This window comes from Myotis yumanensis, unplaced genomic scaffold (assembly GCF_028538775.1).
Source record: "Myotis yumanensis isolate MYYU_CA2020_CCGP unplaced genomic scaffold, mMyoYum1.0.hap1 SCAF_12, whole genome shotgun sequence".
Lineage (NCBI taxonomy): Eukaryota > Metazoa > Chordata > Mammalia > Chiroptera > Vespertilionidae > Myotis > Myotis yumanensis.
The window spans coordinates 58,045,990-58,061,389 of NW_027223763.1; the positions used below are offsets into that span (position 1 = coordinate 58,045,990).

The 15,400-nt window shown below is 40.4% G+C and overlaps 1 protein-coding gene and 1 long non-coding RNA gene across 3 annotated transcripts in view; one reads left to right on the forward strand and one right to left on the reverse strand.

Moving 5' to 3' along the window:
• Window positions 1-4,697: 4,697 nt before the first annotated feature.
• Window positions 4,698-8,155, reverse strand: LOC139021269 (uncharacterized). The gene is made up of 3 exons (XR_011473424.1): window positions 7,821-8,155; window positions 6,864-7,085; window positions 4,698-5,236 (listed from the first exon to the last, which is right to left on the reverse strand). It is a non-coding gene; the product is annotated as an uncharacterized lncRNA (long non-coding RNA).
• The window catches only part of CNTLN (centlein), a 253,134-nt gene continuing 245,439 nt past the window's right edge, over window positions 7,706-15,400 (forward strand). For both annotated transcript variants that reach the window (XM_070431720.1, XM_070431721.1), the window contains exons 1-2: window positions 7,706-8,101; window positions 14,535-14,623. In XM_070431720.1, the coding sequence (XP_070287821.1) occupies window positions 7,760-8,101; window positions 14,535-14,623 (431 nt within the window). In that variant the 5' untranslated portion in view covers window positions 7,706-7,759. The remainder of the gene's footprint in view (window positions 8,102-14,534; window positions 14,624-15,400) is intronic.

Here is a 15,400-nt window from a genome sequence, read left to right on the forward strand (position 1 = left end):
ACATTCCCTGGAAATAGTCTGTGTGGATATGTCATCCTGCAGAGCCTATGAAGCACAATAGTACGTATTCAGATTTCACTCACCAGCTTTTGCTTTTTGTTATACGTTTTTCCTTTCCTTGTTGTCTGAGAGACAGTCTCCCAGATAAGTGTTTGGTGTACTTCCCATCAAATGAAGTAGCTTTCATTTGGTTAAATGTTCCTTATTAGAAATGCTTTCCCCACCATTCTACCTAAAATGACATTCAAACCACTATCATCACTCACTAACTTCTCACTTATTAACAAGTATAGTTATTTGTTTATGATGTGGGTTTTTTTTTATTGTATGTGTGTTTTTGTTTTTTGTAAAAGCTCTTCTTTGCTGTATCTGTAGCAGTGTTCAATAAATATTTGTTGAAAATATAAAGGAACAATTGAACAGTGTTCTAAAAAGTGGTCCCAAAATGGATTGTATTTCCTCCCTTTTTTCTTTTTTTATTCTCATGGAATTTTGCTACATCAGGAAGCACCAGTTAGGAAAAAAGAAATATTGGTGGCATCAGGAACCACTTTACCCAGGCTTTAACACACTTGTTTTCCCCAATAGTAGTGAGCAGTCATGCGATTCATTTATCCCAGACAATAACTGATAACCTAAAATCCCTAAAAATATTCCATGTTTATAGCAAAAAAAAGGCCCTTTGACATGAAATATAATTAATGACCATCAGGAATGTCTGGTAATTGCTGAAGGCAAAACTTTATGTGCCTAGTAGTATTAGGACAAAGGTCTCAACTTCTGGGTGGTTATTTATTTATTTATTTAAAGAAACAGGCTGTTTTCCTGAACTGTAAACTCAAATCATTTTAACTTGCACAAAGGAAGTTTTTTTCTTAAAGTAGCTTCTGCCCCTGTTTTTTGTTGTTATGTTTGTGTGTAGTTTTTAAAAAACTCTTCTGCTCACTGTTCTGTCAAGAATATTGCAGAAAACCTAATGATACCCCGCTGTTGTACTCAGGGAAAAGTAAAGGGGAGAGCCTTTTAAGAACCAATTCCTGGAGGGAACATTCAGAAATGAACATCTTTATAGTCTGAGGAGTCAGACACTCTTAATTAACTGTTAGAGCCATTTTTTAAAAAGAGTTGCCATGGCTCCCTACTTCCCTTCTATGGGTGCATACATCTCATGCTGTAAGGATTGCATGTGGCAAAAGGAGGTTGGCTCCTGGCCTAGGACATTGCCTCACCAAGAGTAAAGAAGCATCAAAATGCCTTTACCCACAATGCAAGAAGTTTAGTGGAGGGATGGTCACAGCAAGATAGTAGGCAGAAAGTTCAGACTGACTTTGGTAATGAGTACACGCAAATTCACACGGATGGCCTGTCTCTTGCATCCAGGAAAAATTGCAGAGCAGTTCTATGACTTCTGTTACTTTACAAAATATGCTACTTCAAAGTGCTACCGATAAGCCTTTCTAACTATGTGTTCTTCCTAAGGGCATACATCTTAATCAAAGTTTAGGGTCTTTTAATATTGATGAATGAGATCTTACTTTTTAAATATATTATTGGATCATGGTTCCTGAAGGTGATTAAAATGTGTGTGTGTGTTTTATCTGTGGTTTTTAGAGTTGGCCCCTTTAAAGATTTGAAGAGGATATGTAAATTATAAGGCATTCAGTTTTTCTAATTCACATGCTAATAATCAGGGTGAATCTCCTGTCTCCTTTGCTTGCTGCAAGTAAATAAAATAGCACCTAATGACAACCACTGACTTGTTCTTGAACACCCCAAGCTGCAAGGCCCACAGTAACAATATGGAGGTCATTGAGAGGAATTGTCTCAAATGCTTCCTACCTTAGGGCATTGTGATAGGAAGCAGGAGGGGTACAGATAAAACAGGCACTTTCTGCCTTCTAGGAACTTACAATCTATTCACAGACACAAACCTTATGTGTATGATAGGTGAAAATGATTATAAAGTTAGAGATATAAAATAGATGCAAATGCAAACTGAACATTATCTTGGGATATAAGTTTATTATTATTATTATTATTATTATTATTGTTTTAGGATAGTCAAATTAGACAGAGTGGCCTAGAATTTTGGAAACTGATTTTTAATGCAGAATGTGAAGTCAATAAAGAAAATAGGTGCATTCTTTTTGGTGCTTTTCTGTTCACAAGGCCTGAACTCTAACTCTTGCTTTAATTCTGCTCCCTCTTTATAAGATACTATTTCCCTTTTTCCTTTTATGGACGTGTAAGATAATTTCCAACCAGCTGCCAGGTGAACAACGTAAGAGTTGTTATTTGGAATCATATATTGGCTATAACAGGATGCTGTTCAGCCTGTGTCCCAGTTGTTGCTAATTAGAATACATTGGTCTCTTGAGTTGGATACCTTCTGTTTGCCCCTCCAGATGGTCTCCTGATGTTTTCCTACCCCACTGTGTGTTCTAGTTGGCTACTCTGCAAGAACTGGTTGGGTCCAGCCAGTGGGGAGCATGGGAGAAGATGGTTTTGAGGGAAGAGAGTGAGGGTGAAGTGTTTGTTTCCCTGGCTCCCTGGCTCTTGGGTCTGTGCCTCTCACACGGTATAGCCTTTTCTGTTTCCTGGTGCATTGGCTGCTCATTCCCCTTAATCCTTCAAGCTTCAGGTAATAACATCTCCCACATTTTGAGTAGCCTTAGGGTACTGCACTATCCCTTGTGCTTTGCTTCAATTCTACCCTGACCTTTGTAATTGCTCTCTGTTTTAACTGTTCCTCAAAGTACTCAGTATGAGTTGCCATCAACCTACTGCTGAAACTCTGATTGGCCACCTTGCCAAGCAGGAAGGCAATCAAAGTCTAAACCTCTGATGGTGAAGTGACATGTGCCTCCCTCATTGTTGAGTCTGGAACTAGTTCTTTTATATAAGTTACCCAAACAGTTTCAGCAAAAGTGAGACTCCATTGAAGAGTTACAATCTTCTTGGCTATTTGATAAAATTCTCCCCTATTGCTAACATGGAAGGTGAGGATAAAACAGTCAACCACTGACAGAGACTAAGGTATTTTTCAAAGTCTGGGAATGATAGCTGCTATTGTGAGTCTGATTCATGTGATAAGCGGGTATATGACACATCAGGGTAATTTCTTAGTTTGGGAAATTGTGCTGTTATCTGATTATGGGAGTTCCCTTACTAGGCAAAGGAGTGGTGATGACTGTGGATATGCCATTCTGGGATTTCAAAAGGCAAAATGCCAGTGGCGCGTGTGTGTGTGTGTGTGTGTGTGTGTGTGTATTCACTGTAATAGTGTATGACAGCTGTAACAGAGACTAGGTAAGCATCAGCAAGACAGAGATGTTAAACTAGATTCCTGGCAATAGAGGAAGAAGGCCTTCATGTTGGGGATAAAACCAGAGGATTAAAATAGATAGAACAGCTCGAGTACTTTTGCAATATTGCCTTAGGGCAGTGGTTCTCAACCTTCCAAATGCCGCAACCCTTTAACACAGTTCCTCATGTTGTGGTGACCCCCAACCATAAAATTATTTTCGTTGCTACTTCACAACTATAATTTTGCTACTGTTATGAATCGTAATGTAAATATCTGATATGCAGGATGTATTTTCATTGTTACAAATTGAACATAATTAAAGCATAGTGATTAATCACAAAAACAATATGTAATTATATATGTGTTTTCCGATGGTCTTAGGTGACCCTTGTGAAAGGGTCATTTGACCCCCAAAGGGTCGTGACCCACATGTTGAGAACCGCTGTCTTGGGGTAAAAAATATTTAGATGAAATACCCAGGACCATGGGTCTACCATTCTCTCTAATAGAAAGAGAAAACTAAAATACAGACAAAGAAGGATGAAAAAAGTAGAGTTTTTTACTCACTCTGGTCATATGTCAAAACAAAGAGCTTGAAACTAGGGAACCCTGTGTATTGAATGATCTGAATTCCTTAGGAAATTTGGGATTTGCATTTCAACTGTGACTCTTGAGAAAAAAAAGACACCTACTAAGAAGGGCTCAAATTTTTAAAAAATAGAGCCTACCAGCCATTTTGCACAGGAACCTCTCATGCAAACTGTGCTTCAAGAGAAGCTTGTGCTGAATTGCCTGCCTCTGCACTGAACTACCTGCCTGCATTGTGTTTCAGCCAACTGAGCCTGCCCTTATAAAGGAGTTCCTGGAATCCTATTTCAACCAATAGGACTGAGGTTGAGCTGCACAGCTCTAGCCAATCAGAGTGGCTCTATTTTGATTAATCAGGACAGTGCCTTTTGGACCAATCAAACTGCAAAGATTTGGAGTCCTTATTTGCATGAGGACAGACCAATCAGGGACAAGGGATGGAGACTTCTGTCTATATAAGTCAGCTAGCTCCCCTCTGGCTCAGGGAGCATACTTTGCCTTTCTATTGAAGACTGCCTCTCCCTGGCTGAGGAAGATGACATGACAGTGCAGAGCTGTCTAGTTAGAGCAGAAAGGGGCCTGGCCCCAGGATTTCCTCATAGCTGTGCTGTTTTTACAGCCATGGTGTATCATAATTGAGCTGTTTTGCACTGAATAAAGTTTCCTTCTTCACTACACACCAAATTGTAGTGTGGTGTTTGTGTTGAACTGGCACCAATGAACATCAGCTGACAAAACTTTGCTGAACCAAGTAAGCTGGAAAAAGTTACTCAAACTTAAAGTACACAGGTTATTTATTTATTTTTTCAGAATGAGACCAACACTGGGAGTTTGAGTCAATGGAGATAATTTTAGAAAAGCCTAATAGTTAGAAAAAAATCAGTTATTTAAAGTTTTGGACTTTAATATAACTGTTGAAGATGAAAATAGAAAATGAAATTCTGTTGTCATAGCACTTGTAAGATCATCAGTTTTTAACTATGTGAAAACCACATGGGACAGCTGAAGTGGATGATGTCATCCTTGGATGCCTATGATCTTGACCTAAAGCACTCCCAGGACTGATCAGGGGATCAATAGTTGCCAAGAATTACTCAAACAAAATTGCGGTAATTGTTAGCACAAAACAATTTTCTTGGTTTACTTTGACTATGTTGGGAAGGTCATTAATAAGACATGATCACTTGGTTTACTCATGAGCGGGACTCCGGCTATTGGAGGCTCCACACTCCTCCCCTGTGCTTGGAATATGCCCTCGACTTTCCTTTCCTGAGCTAGAAGCTGCCCAAGAACACAGCCTTCAGAGAGTATTGTGGTCTTGAGATCATCTGGACTGGGTACCTGATTGAACTCTGTTAAGGTTTCTATACAAACTTTGAAGATTTGTCTTTTGGGTGAGAAAATTACTGATCCTTCTGCTGATCAAGACAAGCCCCTTCAGTAAATTCCCTTATTTATTAAACCTGCCACCTACCAGTAAGGAGTAGTCTGTCTTTTTTCTTGAGTCTTTCCCTGCCTTCAGCAGATGGTTAGTTCAAGATTACATTATGCTTAGTGAAAGAAGCTTCGAAACATTATGCTATGTACTGTATGGTTTCATTTACATTAAATGGAATAGTCTAATCCATAGAGACAGAAAGCAGGTTGGTGGTTATCTTGAGCTTAGGAGAGTGGTGGTGGGGGGCGGGGGGGGAGGGGTGGTTAAATGGGGAGTGACTGTTTAATGGGTATAGGGCAGGGGTGGGCAAACTTTTTGACTCGAGGGCCACAATGGGTTCTTAAACTGGACCGGAGGGCCGGAACAAAAGCATGGATGGAGTGTTTGTGTGAACTAATATAAATTAAAAGTAAACATCATTACATAAAAGGGTACGGTCTTTTTTTTTTTTAGTTTTATTCATTTCAAACGGGCCGGATCCAGCTGGTACAGGGTTTGGCTTTGGGGTGGTGAAAATGTTCTGGAACTAGCGGTAATGGTTGCCTAACGTTGTGAATATACTTAATGACACTGAATTTTTTCTTTATTTTCACCCGCTTTAAAATAAATGGTAAATTTTATGGTATGGGTATTTTACCATAATAAAAAGAAAGTTAAAAAATTGTCTACCTAGGTATAGATTCAGGATTTTATCCTTGAGTCAAATATGTATATTTATCCATTGTACTTAAGAATTTTCACTGCTTTCCAAAAGAATCTTTCTACAATCAGGTGAAATGATGCACTTTTGAGTGAATAGCAAGTAGCTATTAAAAATGCATTCCTATTGATTTTGTGCCAAACATGTGAATCTGAAGCCCAGTGAAATCTTACATGCTATGAGACCTAATGCTGTATTTCAAGTGACTAGTACCGGAGTAAGGGTAGAGATCAAAGGCACAGGTTTTAGAGGTCAGTGGATTCCTATCCTTGCTTTTCTAATACCAGATGTGGGACTTCAGGCAAGGAACAACAATCTCCTGAGTCTCACTGGTAACATGGGAGTATCCGTTTTACAGTGATGCTGTAAGAAGGGAATAAGTACTTATATGAAAAGTGACTCAGCCTACAGCGAACATTCAACATGGCAGTGACACAGGCTTATATGTGCTTTTTCTAATGTCATCCTTTTCTAAATGAGAGGGAAGGCTTCTAATTTGGGGAGGGGGCTGTCTCTTGAGTGTGGACTAGATTCGGCCCCAGAGCCATAGTTTTGATCACATGAAGAGGTCATCAGTTACAGCAGGTACCTCCTGCTCCCAGTCCTCTCCTCCCCACCCAGCTCTGCAATATTCTGGCACCCTTTCTTCCGAAGACAGCAGATCTAGCTTTAGGTGGAACTCTATTGCTAGTGCAATGTACATCTCCTTACTAAATGCCTCACTGGTTAGAACGTGTTATGATGACAAAGAAAGAGAATGTTGCCTATTCGAAGTTTATAAAGCAAGAGATAGCAGGGAGGAGGAAAAGCAATTCTTTTAAAAAGGATACAGAAAGCTGGTCTTGTTTCTTTTTCTTTTAAACTTAAGATTTTTTTCTTGGTAATTTCTGAAATTTTCCATGTACAGTTGGCCCTTGAACAACGCGGGTGTGCTGGTCTTGTTTCCTTAACCGCGCTCCGAACTATTGACTTCCAGTTGTCCCAAGGACCCACACCGTCAGGCAGCGTGGGTGGGTCACACTCGCTCGACGTTCAGCCAGCACATGAAGCAGCTGACAAAAATGCAAAGGAAATCACGACTCTTGCAGAACAAAAGACAAAGGGGGACCAGAAGACCGTCATGCAGATGGGGAACCTGCCTGAGAGCCCCAGCTCAGCACAAGGCTTTGCACCTCTCCGGGGCACCTGTCAGCTGGATGTCCGATCTACGTGAAGCGGTTTTGCAAAGGGAAACGCCAGCCTGAAACTCACTCCCCGTCCTCCAGGCGCCTGCACCGGCGCAGGAGAGATTGGCCGTGTAACCCACACTCCAGGGCGCTCAGTGAGACGTGACAAACGAGTTGGCAGGGGCCTTGGGGGCTAGGAATCACAGGGAGGGTCACGAGGGGCTCGCAGGGAAGGCTCTACGAGGGGAGATGCCGGCTAGACTGGCGTGCGGGGCCCGGGGTTGGATGAGCGGCAAGCCGAGGCGTGCGGGGCTGAAACCTCCAGCAGGGCTGGCCGTGGCCGCGCGCGCGCGGGGTGGACCGCGGCGCGTGCGCAGTCCGACGCTGGCGCCGGGCGCGCGGCCCGCGGGAAGCCCGCCCGGACCCGCGAGCGCGAGACCCCGCGCGCCGAGGCGGGAAAAGGCTGGCGCATGCGCAGACCGGCGCTCCGGGCTGGCCAGGATGGGGAAGGGGAGGTGGAGTCTCCAAGAAGGAACTTGACCCGTTAGCAGCCGTAGGCCATGGCGGCGCGCTCGCCGCCCCCTCCGCCCCCTCCGCGGCTTTCGGGTACCCGGTCCTCACGTGTTGGGCGGGGAGCTGCGGTCCACGCAGTGAGCAGCGAGGCCGCGGGCCTCGGCGGTGAGGGTGTCGTGGACCGAGGCGACATACCCTGGCCGAGTGGAGAGGGGTCGGGGAGCCAGCGAGGGCCGGGGGGGTCAGCTCCGGCTCAGGCTCCCCTCCGCAGGCCGCCCCCGGGGTCCGAGCGGCTAGAGGGCATCTCGGTAGAGGAGGTCATGGTGGCCCGGATGCAGCTGCTGGAGGAAGAGCTGAGCAGCCTCAAGGAGGAGCTGGCCCTGTGTCAGGTATCAAGGCCTCCGCGGCGGGCCGGGGCCTGTGGGGAGGCGCGACCCTCTGCCTCCGCCTTGGGCTGCGTGGCCGCGCGGGTTGGGGACCCAGCCAGCCCCGCCCGCGGCGCTCCCTCCCGGCTCCCCGCTGCCCGCCCGCCCGCGGGCTCCCGCCCCTCCCAGCACACGCGCCGAACTGAGCTCTCGGTTCCCCGGGTTTGGTTTTCTTCGCTTGGGTGCCGCCTGGACCGGCAGTCACGCCCTCCCCGCACCTCCTCCCCAAGCCCAATCTCCGCCGAACTGCAGAGGCTCTGGGTGCCGCGGGCACGCGTTGAAATGCGGAGCAGGAAAGTTTAAACACTCGTTCAAGTCAAATGCACCGAGGGAGGAGCCTGTTTTTAATGTTCAGACCCACACCTTCCCTTGTCAGTCAACTTAAGTAGGAAACACAGACCCATAACTTTGAGGGCGCCTTGGGCCGGGAACTTGCACACACACTGGGTGATGCTTGATCCTTAGGAACCCGCCGCCGGAGGCCCACGGTCCTCGAGCGGGAAATTTCACTCCAATTATTAGAGTCTAATGTCATTTCCTAGGTCAGCGGCGTGCACATGGCGTTCCTGTGATGTGCAGAATGTGTGTGCACCAGAGGTGGCTGGATCATGTGCAGAGAGAGTTGATGGCCCTTTCATGCTGCATCCTGACCACACTCGCTGGCTGCTAGCAGGGCCTTTAGACAGGGTTGGGTCATTCAACGTTGGGGTTCACTCCATCGTAGGTCTTTGGATCACTGTCGTCGAGACAGAACCAATCGGGAGCTGCAAAACACCAAGGTGTCTTTAGGAGTGGAATCAGCTAATCAGCGGTTCTCAACCTGTGGGTCGCGACCCCTTTGGCGGTCAAACGACCCTTTCACAGGGGTCGCCTAAGACCATCCTGCATATCAGATATTTACATTATGATTCATAACAGTAGCAACATTAAAGTTATGAAGTAGCAACGAAAATAGTTTTATGGTTGGGTCACAACATGAGGAACTGTATTTAAAGGGCCAGAAGGTTGAGAACCACTGCTAGTGGCTAAGGAGCTAAGATAGTTACTTTTTATGATTGATTTGATTAAGAAAATCTGTTGGAAACAGCCCAGTGACTGACCTCTTCCCCTAAATCAGTGGTTCTCAACCTTGGCTGCACATTAGAATCACCTGGCAATTTTTTTAAAATCCTGATTTCTGGGCCTCATTCTAATGTGCAGCCAAGGTTGAGAACCACTGCCCTAAATACATCCACTGTTACAGTCTTTGAAAAATTGGCTTCAAACAGGGTGTTGGCCTTTGTGATCTTGGACATATAAGGGACTAGGAAGATGAATGAAGTATTCTAGGCAGATGTAAGAATAGAGATGGTCATAATTAGCTTAGAGCAGTGGTACCTGAGATTTTTGTAATATTGACACTTAGATGATCATAGGCATTCCAGCAATGTGAGACAAGATTGCTGGTTTCCCGAAAATCATAAAACTTCAGTCAAACCATACTCCTGCTCTTGGGGAAACAGGGGAAGTCCAACTCCCACTTGTTTTGTAAACAAGCATTTAAGGAATTAAACATTCACTTTTACATATTTTTTTTGCTTGTTCTTCCACTTACTCAGCTAGAAATCACACTACCCAAGGATATATAGTATTAACCCTATATTTTTTCAAATCTTTACAAAATTACAATTTCCAAAATAGGACATTCATTTTACATCTCAACCTAGTACGTATACACATCATACAGACACACATAATTTCAGAAAGAATATTTACTATGTTATTAACTGATATTTTCTTTTAAATTCTGTTATTTAAGAAAATGCAGCTCAGATCTCAGATTTAAATTCATTTCACAACCTAGTAAATGGGTCACATGTACAGTTTGGGAAAAAGAAATCTGATAATTAGTCTCTGGTCATAAGTAGTACATAGCTTCATTTAGGTTAGTTGTCTCCCCCAACCCCCCACATTTAACTTAGAGGAATTTAATTATATGTACTTGGAGAAATAAGAAGTTTGAGTGATTCCATATCTCCCCTCTATGGGAATGACTCAGAATAAGCATGTAATAGAAAACAATCTCAGTTCCAAGTGTTTCTTTGAATATGAACATCTTATCCTACTCTATGTGATTGTATATTTAATTAAACTTTTTTCATATGGTCTCAGATTAGCAAGCAACATACACATAATGCGTAGTTTAAGAAAACATGATTAATTACAAGATGGGAGAAAAGCTGTCTGCCTTGGGTTTATTAAGGATAGGACATGAGCTTCCAAATGTAGCTTTTTCCAAAGGAATGTTCAATGATGCTCCAAAGGCTAATTTTAAGTCCATGACATTGATGCTTTGTCCATTGTTTAGAACCTAACTTCACCATATTTTGATTATTCAAGAATATGTGCTATTTGTGACAAAGGATGATGTGGGTACATGTATGTGCACATTTATTATTCCTTTTGTAGTATCAGATGAGAAAAAGTATGTGTAACATATATATATGTATGTGTATGTATATAGCAAAGCTTAGTTCCTTTTTTAGTAGCAGTCAAAAAGCTGTAAACCAATTTCAGGTGAAAATTATTTAGGGCTTTTAAATGAAATATACACTATTTCAACTTTAATGATGAAACTAACTTTCAAGAAGCATCGAATATTGGAATTAAGAGTATATGACCAGAGAACTCAGCCAGTTATTTTATTTTTTTGTTATACATTTAGCTGTGCTGCCCAGTCACTCAAAAAGAAAAAAAAATTGAGAACATACTGTATTAAATAATTAGAATCCTTATCATTGATAGTATCTTTATTCTGGGAGGTGAATATTTTCATGCAGTTAATTTTCATAATTTATTGAGTGGCTACTTTGTACTATACTTTGTAATTAAACTCCTTCCATTTTTTGTTTAAATATGGGAAATATATTTCATATGTTTGTTGAATTCATTCCTTCAGTACAGGTCAATTGGTGGCCTATTATGCTGTTGGACACTGAACTGGGGGCTGGTAGATTAGGAACCCAGTAAAAAAGACAATTTTGGGTGTTTGTATATGTAAAGTGGATATGTATTTCCATGCTAGCTGATAAGTGAAAGTCAAAGCTAATCCACTGCTAAGATAATTTAGGCTCAAGTCTCCTAGCATTTGGTCAACTCATTCATAGGCTGAGTTTAATAAACTGTGAGAAGGATTTTAAAATTTAATTATTTCATTCTGTGTAGAAGTTCTGTAAGTAATAATAATTTTATGAGTAATTTTTAAAGGTTTGTGTTTTTTTAAAGAAAATATTTAAGTGTTCTAAAGAAGTGAAATATAGGAAAACATAAAGACATGTTATTGGCAGTGGTTAGTTTTCTTGTTTTAATAATGTCTGGAACAGTTTGAAAACTAGTTTTGTGTTTTCTGGAGCCTTTATTTCTTTTCGTATATGAAAGGAAGTCTTTTTAGCAACTAGAAGTATAATCCACATTGAAGATGATATACTATTTAAATAACTGAGGCACTCATAAAAACTAATACATAGACTAGTCCCACATCCATTCATAGCATTTTATTGCTCATAAAAGAACTTTTTCTTTCAAACTAGGTATCACTTATGTATTTGAGTATTTTTAGGTAAAAAAGAAAATCTGCATACTGTTACTGACCATAAATAAAAGAAAGAAATTAATAATGAAATTTTAAAATAAAGAAATTTGGAAATTAGCAAGTACTTCCCAAAATGATTTCTGGGTATAAACTATAAACAATAGAGTGTTTTTACAGGATTCTTTTCCTCAGAAAGAGGCTTATGTCACTTTCACTGCTAGAGCGAAGTCCTTTATTAGTAAGTCATACTTTTTTAAGCTGAAGTAACCCAGTTATTTTATAAATGTTGAAAACATTTTTTTTTTACATTTTTATTTCTTGCTTAGTACTTTCGTTGAGATTAAAATACATGTCAATCTTTGCTAATTTGTTTGGAAGCAAGCTAGAAGATATATTTATAGCTAACATTGGTTTCAAGAGATTTTGTAATGTCATCAACATACCTTTTAAAAATAGGGATATTAAAGCACATAATGTTGTATTAGCTTACTTTTTCCATATTTTCATTGCTTTTTGATTAGGTTATGACATGTTTATATATGGAGTGGGCAAAAGTAGGCTTACAGTTCGTATGGCAAATAATACAATAATCCTATATAATAAAGAGCTAATATGCTAATTAGACCTGATGGCAGAATAACCTTCCGGAATGACCTTCCAGATGACCTTCTGGAAGGACCAGTGGGTGGGCCACAAGGCAGCCAGGGCTGCGATGGGCCAAGCCCCTTGCACGAATTTTGTGCATTGGGCCTCTAGTTAATAAATAATACAAGAATAAACTATTTTTGCATACTTAAAACTGCAAACCTACTTTTGCACACCCTGTATTGACATTTCTTGTCTTTAACCCAAATGTTGAATTCTTACTTTTAAATGGATAAAATAATGCATGATTTATAAGGATTGTTATAGTACTCTCTAGTATTCAGGCTGTCGGAAGTCTTTAAAGAAAAACAACACAGAATAGATAAAACATTAGAGCATTAAAAAATGAAAACATAAAATTTTAGAAGTAAATATATTTCTAATATTGGAGTAGAGAAGGGCTTCTAATTGGTACATAAAATCCACAAGCTATAATGTAATTGATGGATAAATTTGAATATATGAAATAAATAAATACCTTTTCTCCCCAAAGGTAGTTAAACAACAACATACTGGAAAAAATATTTCTAACACAATTGGTAGAATTTTAAAATTTCCAACAACACTTCTTATATTTTATTGGCAGAGCATAGTCACATAGCTTACAGGCAAGAGAGGCCTGTCTTTTAATGGGGCAGCAAAGAGCTAAAATGTTTTCTGTAACTAATAAGGGGATAGTGGATGATAGAAAGAGCTACAGATAAGTGATATCTGCCACACAAGTAAACATGAACAAACAAACAATCAAAAAAAATTAAAAGTGCTGTGAAAAAAAAAATTAAACAGGTCAAGGGGTTAACCAGAGACTTAGCAGTTTTGGTGGATATAAGTATAATTAGGGAAGTCTTCCTGAAGAGGTGACATTTAAGCCAAGACCTGAATGAAGTGAAGGAATAATCTACATGAAGATCTGGTGGATAGTACATGTACAAAGGCGCTGGTATAGGTGGAGCAAAAAAGGCAGTGTGAACAAGGGAAAGAGTGATAGATGAGGTTGGACAGGTGTATGTGGGGCCAGATAATGGGGGGTCTTGTAGTCTTGGTAAAGAGTTTGGATTCTTTTCCTAATTGACAGGGATTAATTGGAGGATTTTGACTTGTTAAAAGGCCAGGCAGGGACCATTGTGGAGAGCTGGGCAAGAGATGGACTTGACTTGGACAAGGGTGATAGTTATGGAAGAGTTGAGAAGTGATTAGAATTGGGATATATTTTGTAGCTAAGGCCAATAGAATTTACTGATGGTTTGGATATGAAATGTGGGGAAAAGAGAACAACTCAGATTGAATCCTAGGCCTTTGAACAAATGAGTAGATGGTGTCATTTTCTGAGACACAGAGGTGTAGGTTTTGGAAAGGGTAGGAAATCAAACATTTTATTTGGGGTAAGTTAAATTTGGGATACCTATTAGGCATTCAAGTAGAATTGTTAGGCAGTTGGAGATTCAAGATATGGGTAGAGGAGACAGCGAGGAAGAGAAATGTGGGAGTCATCAGGGTAGAGTTGATATGTAAAACAATGGGATTAAATGAGTTCACCTAGAGCTGTGGTTCTCAAAATTGTGTGCACAGAATTACCTCAGGATTTTAAAAAAAATACTTGAACCTTACCTGAAACAAATTAAATCAGAATCTCTAGAGCATCACTATTTAAAGAAAACACAAACTCCCCAAAAGTGATTCCTAGCAGTCAACAGTTGATAACAGCTGATCAAGGCCTTATGGACTGAAACTGTTTATTGTCCATTTGGATTTGAGTATATAGATGACCTTTAGAAATTATTTTAGCATAATAGTGAGAAGGGAAATCTGACTGGAGGAGGTTATAGAGTAAATGGGAATTAAAGAAATGGAGACAGAAGGGGCTCTTTCAAGGAATTTTGCTGAAAAGGGAGCAATAGCTAGAGGGCCATTTCCTTTTAGAGCAAATTTACCTTGATAGTCAGCATTTCAGTGTTTATACTCTAAAATGTGAAGGGTAGAAACAGTGTAAGTGTATATGGGTTATCAGTACAAGAACTTTTTAAAATAAAGCTTCCCGATATATTTTTTAAGAATCTATTTTATAGTTATAGTACTAGGAATCAAGTAATATGGTGTTTTAATTTTTAACTTTATGTAGTGTATTGTTTTCTCTGTTACAGCTACAAAGCAATGCATTTAAAATGTCTTCTTTTTTTTAAGGCTGATAAAGAATTTGTATGGTCTTTGTGGAAACGTCTCCAGGTGACAAACCCAGATATCACACAAACAGTCAGTTTGATTGTAGAAAGGTAAGTGCCCGAGTCATTTTTTCATGAGTATTTCGTTTGTTGAATTTGTTTTTCTCCATTATGAAAATTAGAACTTGGTGTTAATCCCCTAAAGTGGCAATTTTCAACCTTTTTCATCTCATGGCACACATAAACTAATTACTAAACTTCTGCGGCACACCAAAAAATATATTTTTTGCCCATCTGTCAAAAAATATAATTTTGATTCATTCACATCAGATGGCTATCATTGTGTTGGCTGTTGTCATCTTTTATTTGAAAATCTAAGGGAAAAGAGGTCAGTGCCTCTGACTAGTCAGGTAATGCATGTTTTCAAAATTCTTATAGCACACCAGTTGAAAATCGCTAACTGAAAGAGATGTATTTGATTTCCAAATGACAAAAGTATTGGATTTATTTCAAGGGATTCCAGTTCATCAGATAGTACAGATAAGTAAGCCATATCTCTTGCTCATATTCTGACATATTTGGGAAGTTTGCAAGAAAGGGGTAAACTGTGTGTGTGTGTGTGTGTGTGTGTGTGTGTGAGAGAGAGTGTGTGTGTGAGAGAGAGAGAGAGAATATGAGCTATTATAGCTCAACTTTAAAAATTGGAGAAGTCCCTGTTGTTTGGCTTCTTACTCTTAGATTGCTCTTTTTTTAAAAAAAATATATTTTATTGATTTTTTACAGAGAGGAAGGGAGAGAGATAGAGAGCTAGAAACATCAATCAGCCGCCTCCTGCACATCTCCTACTGGGGATGTGCCCGCAACCCAGGTACATGCCCTTGACCGGAA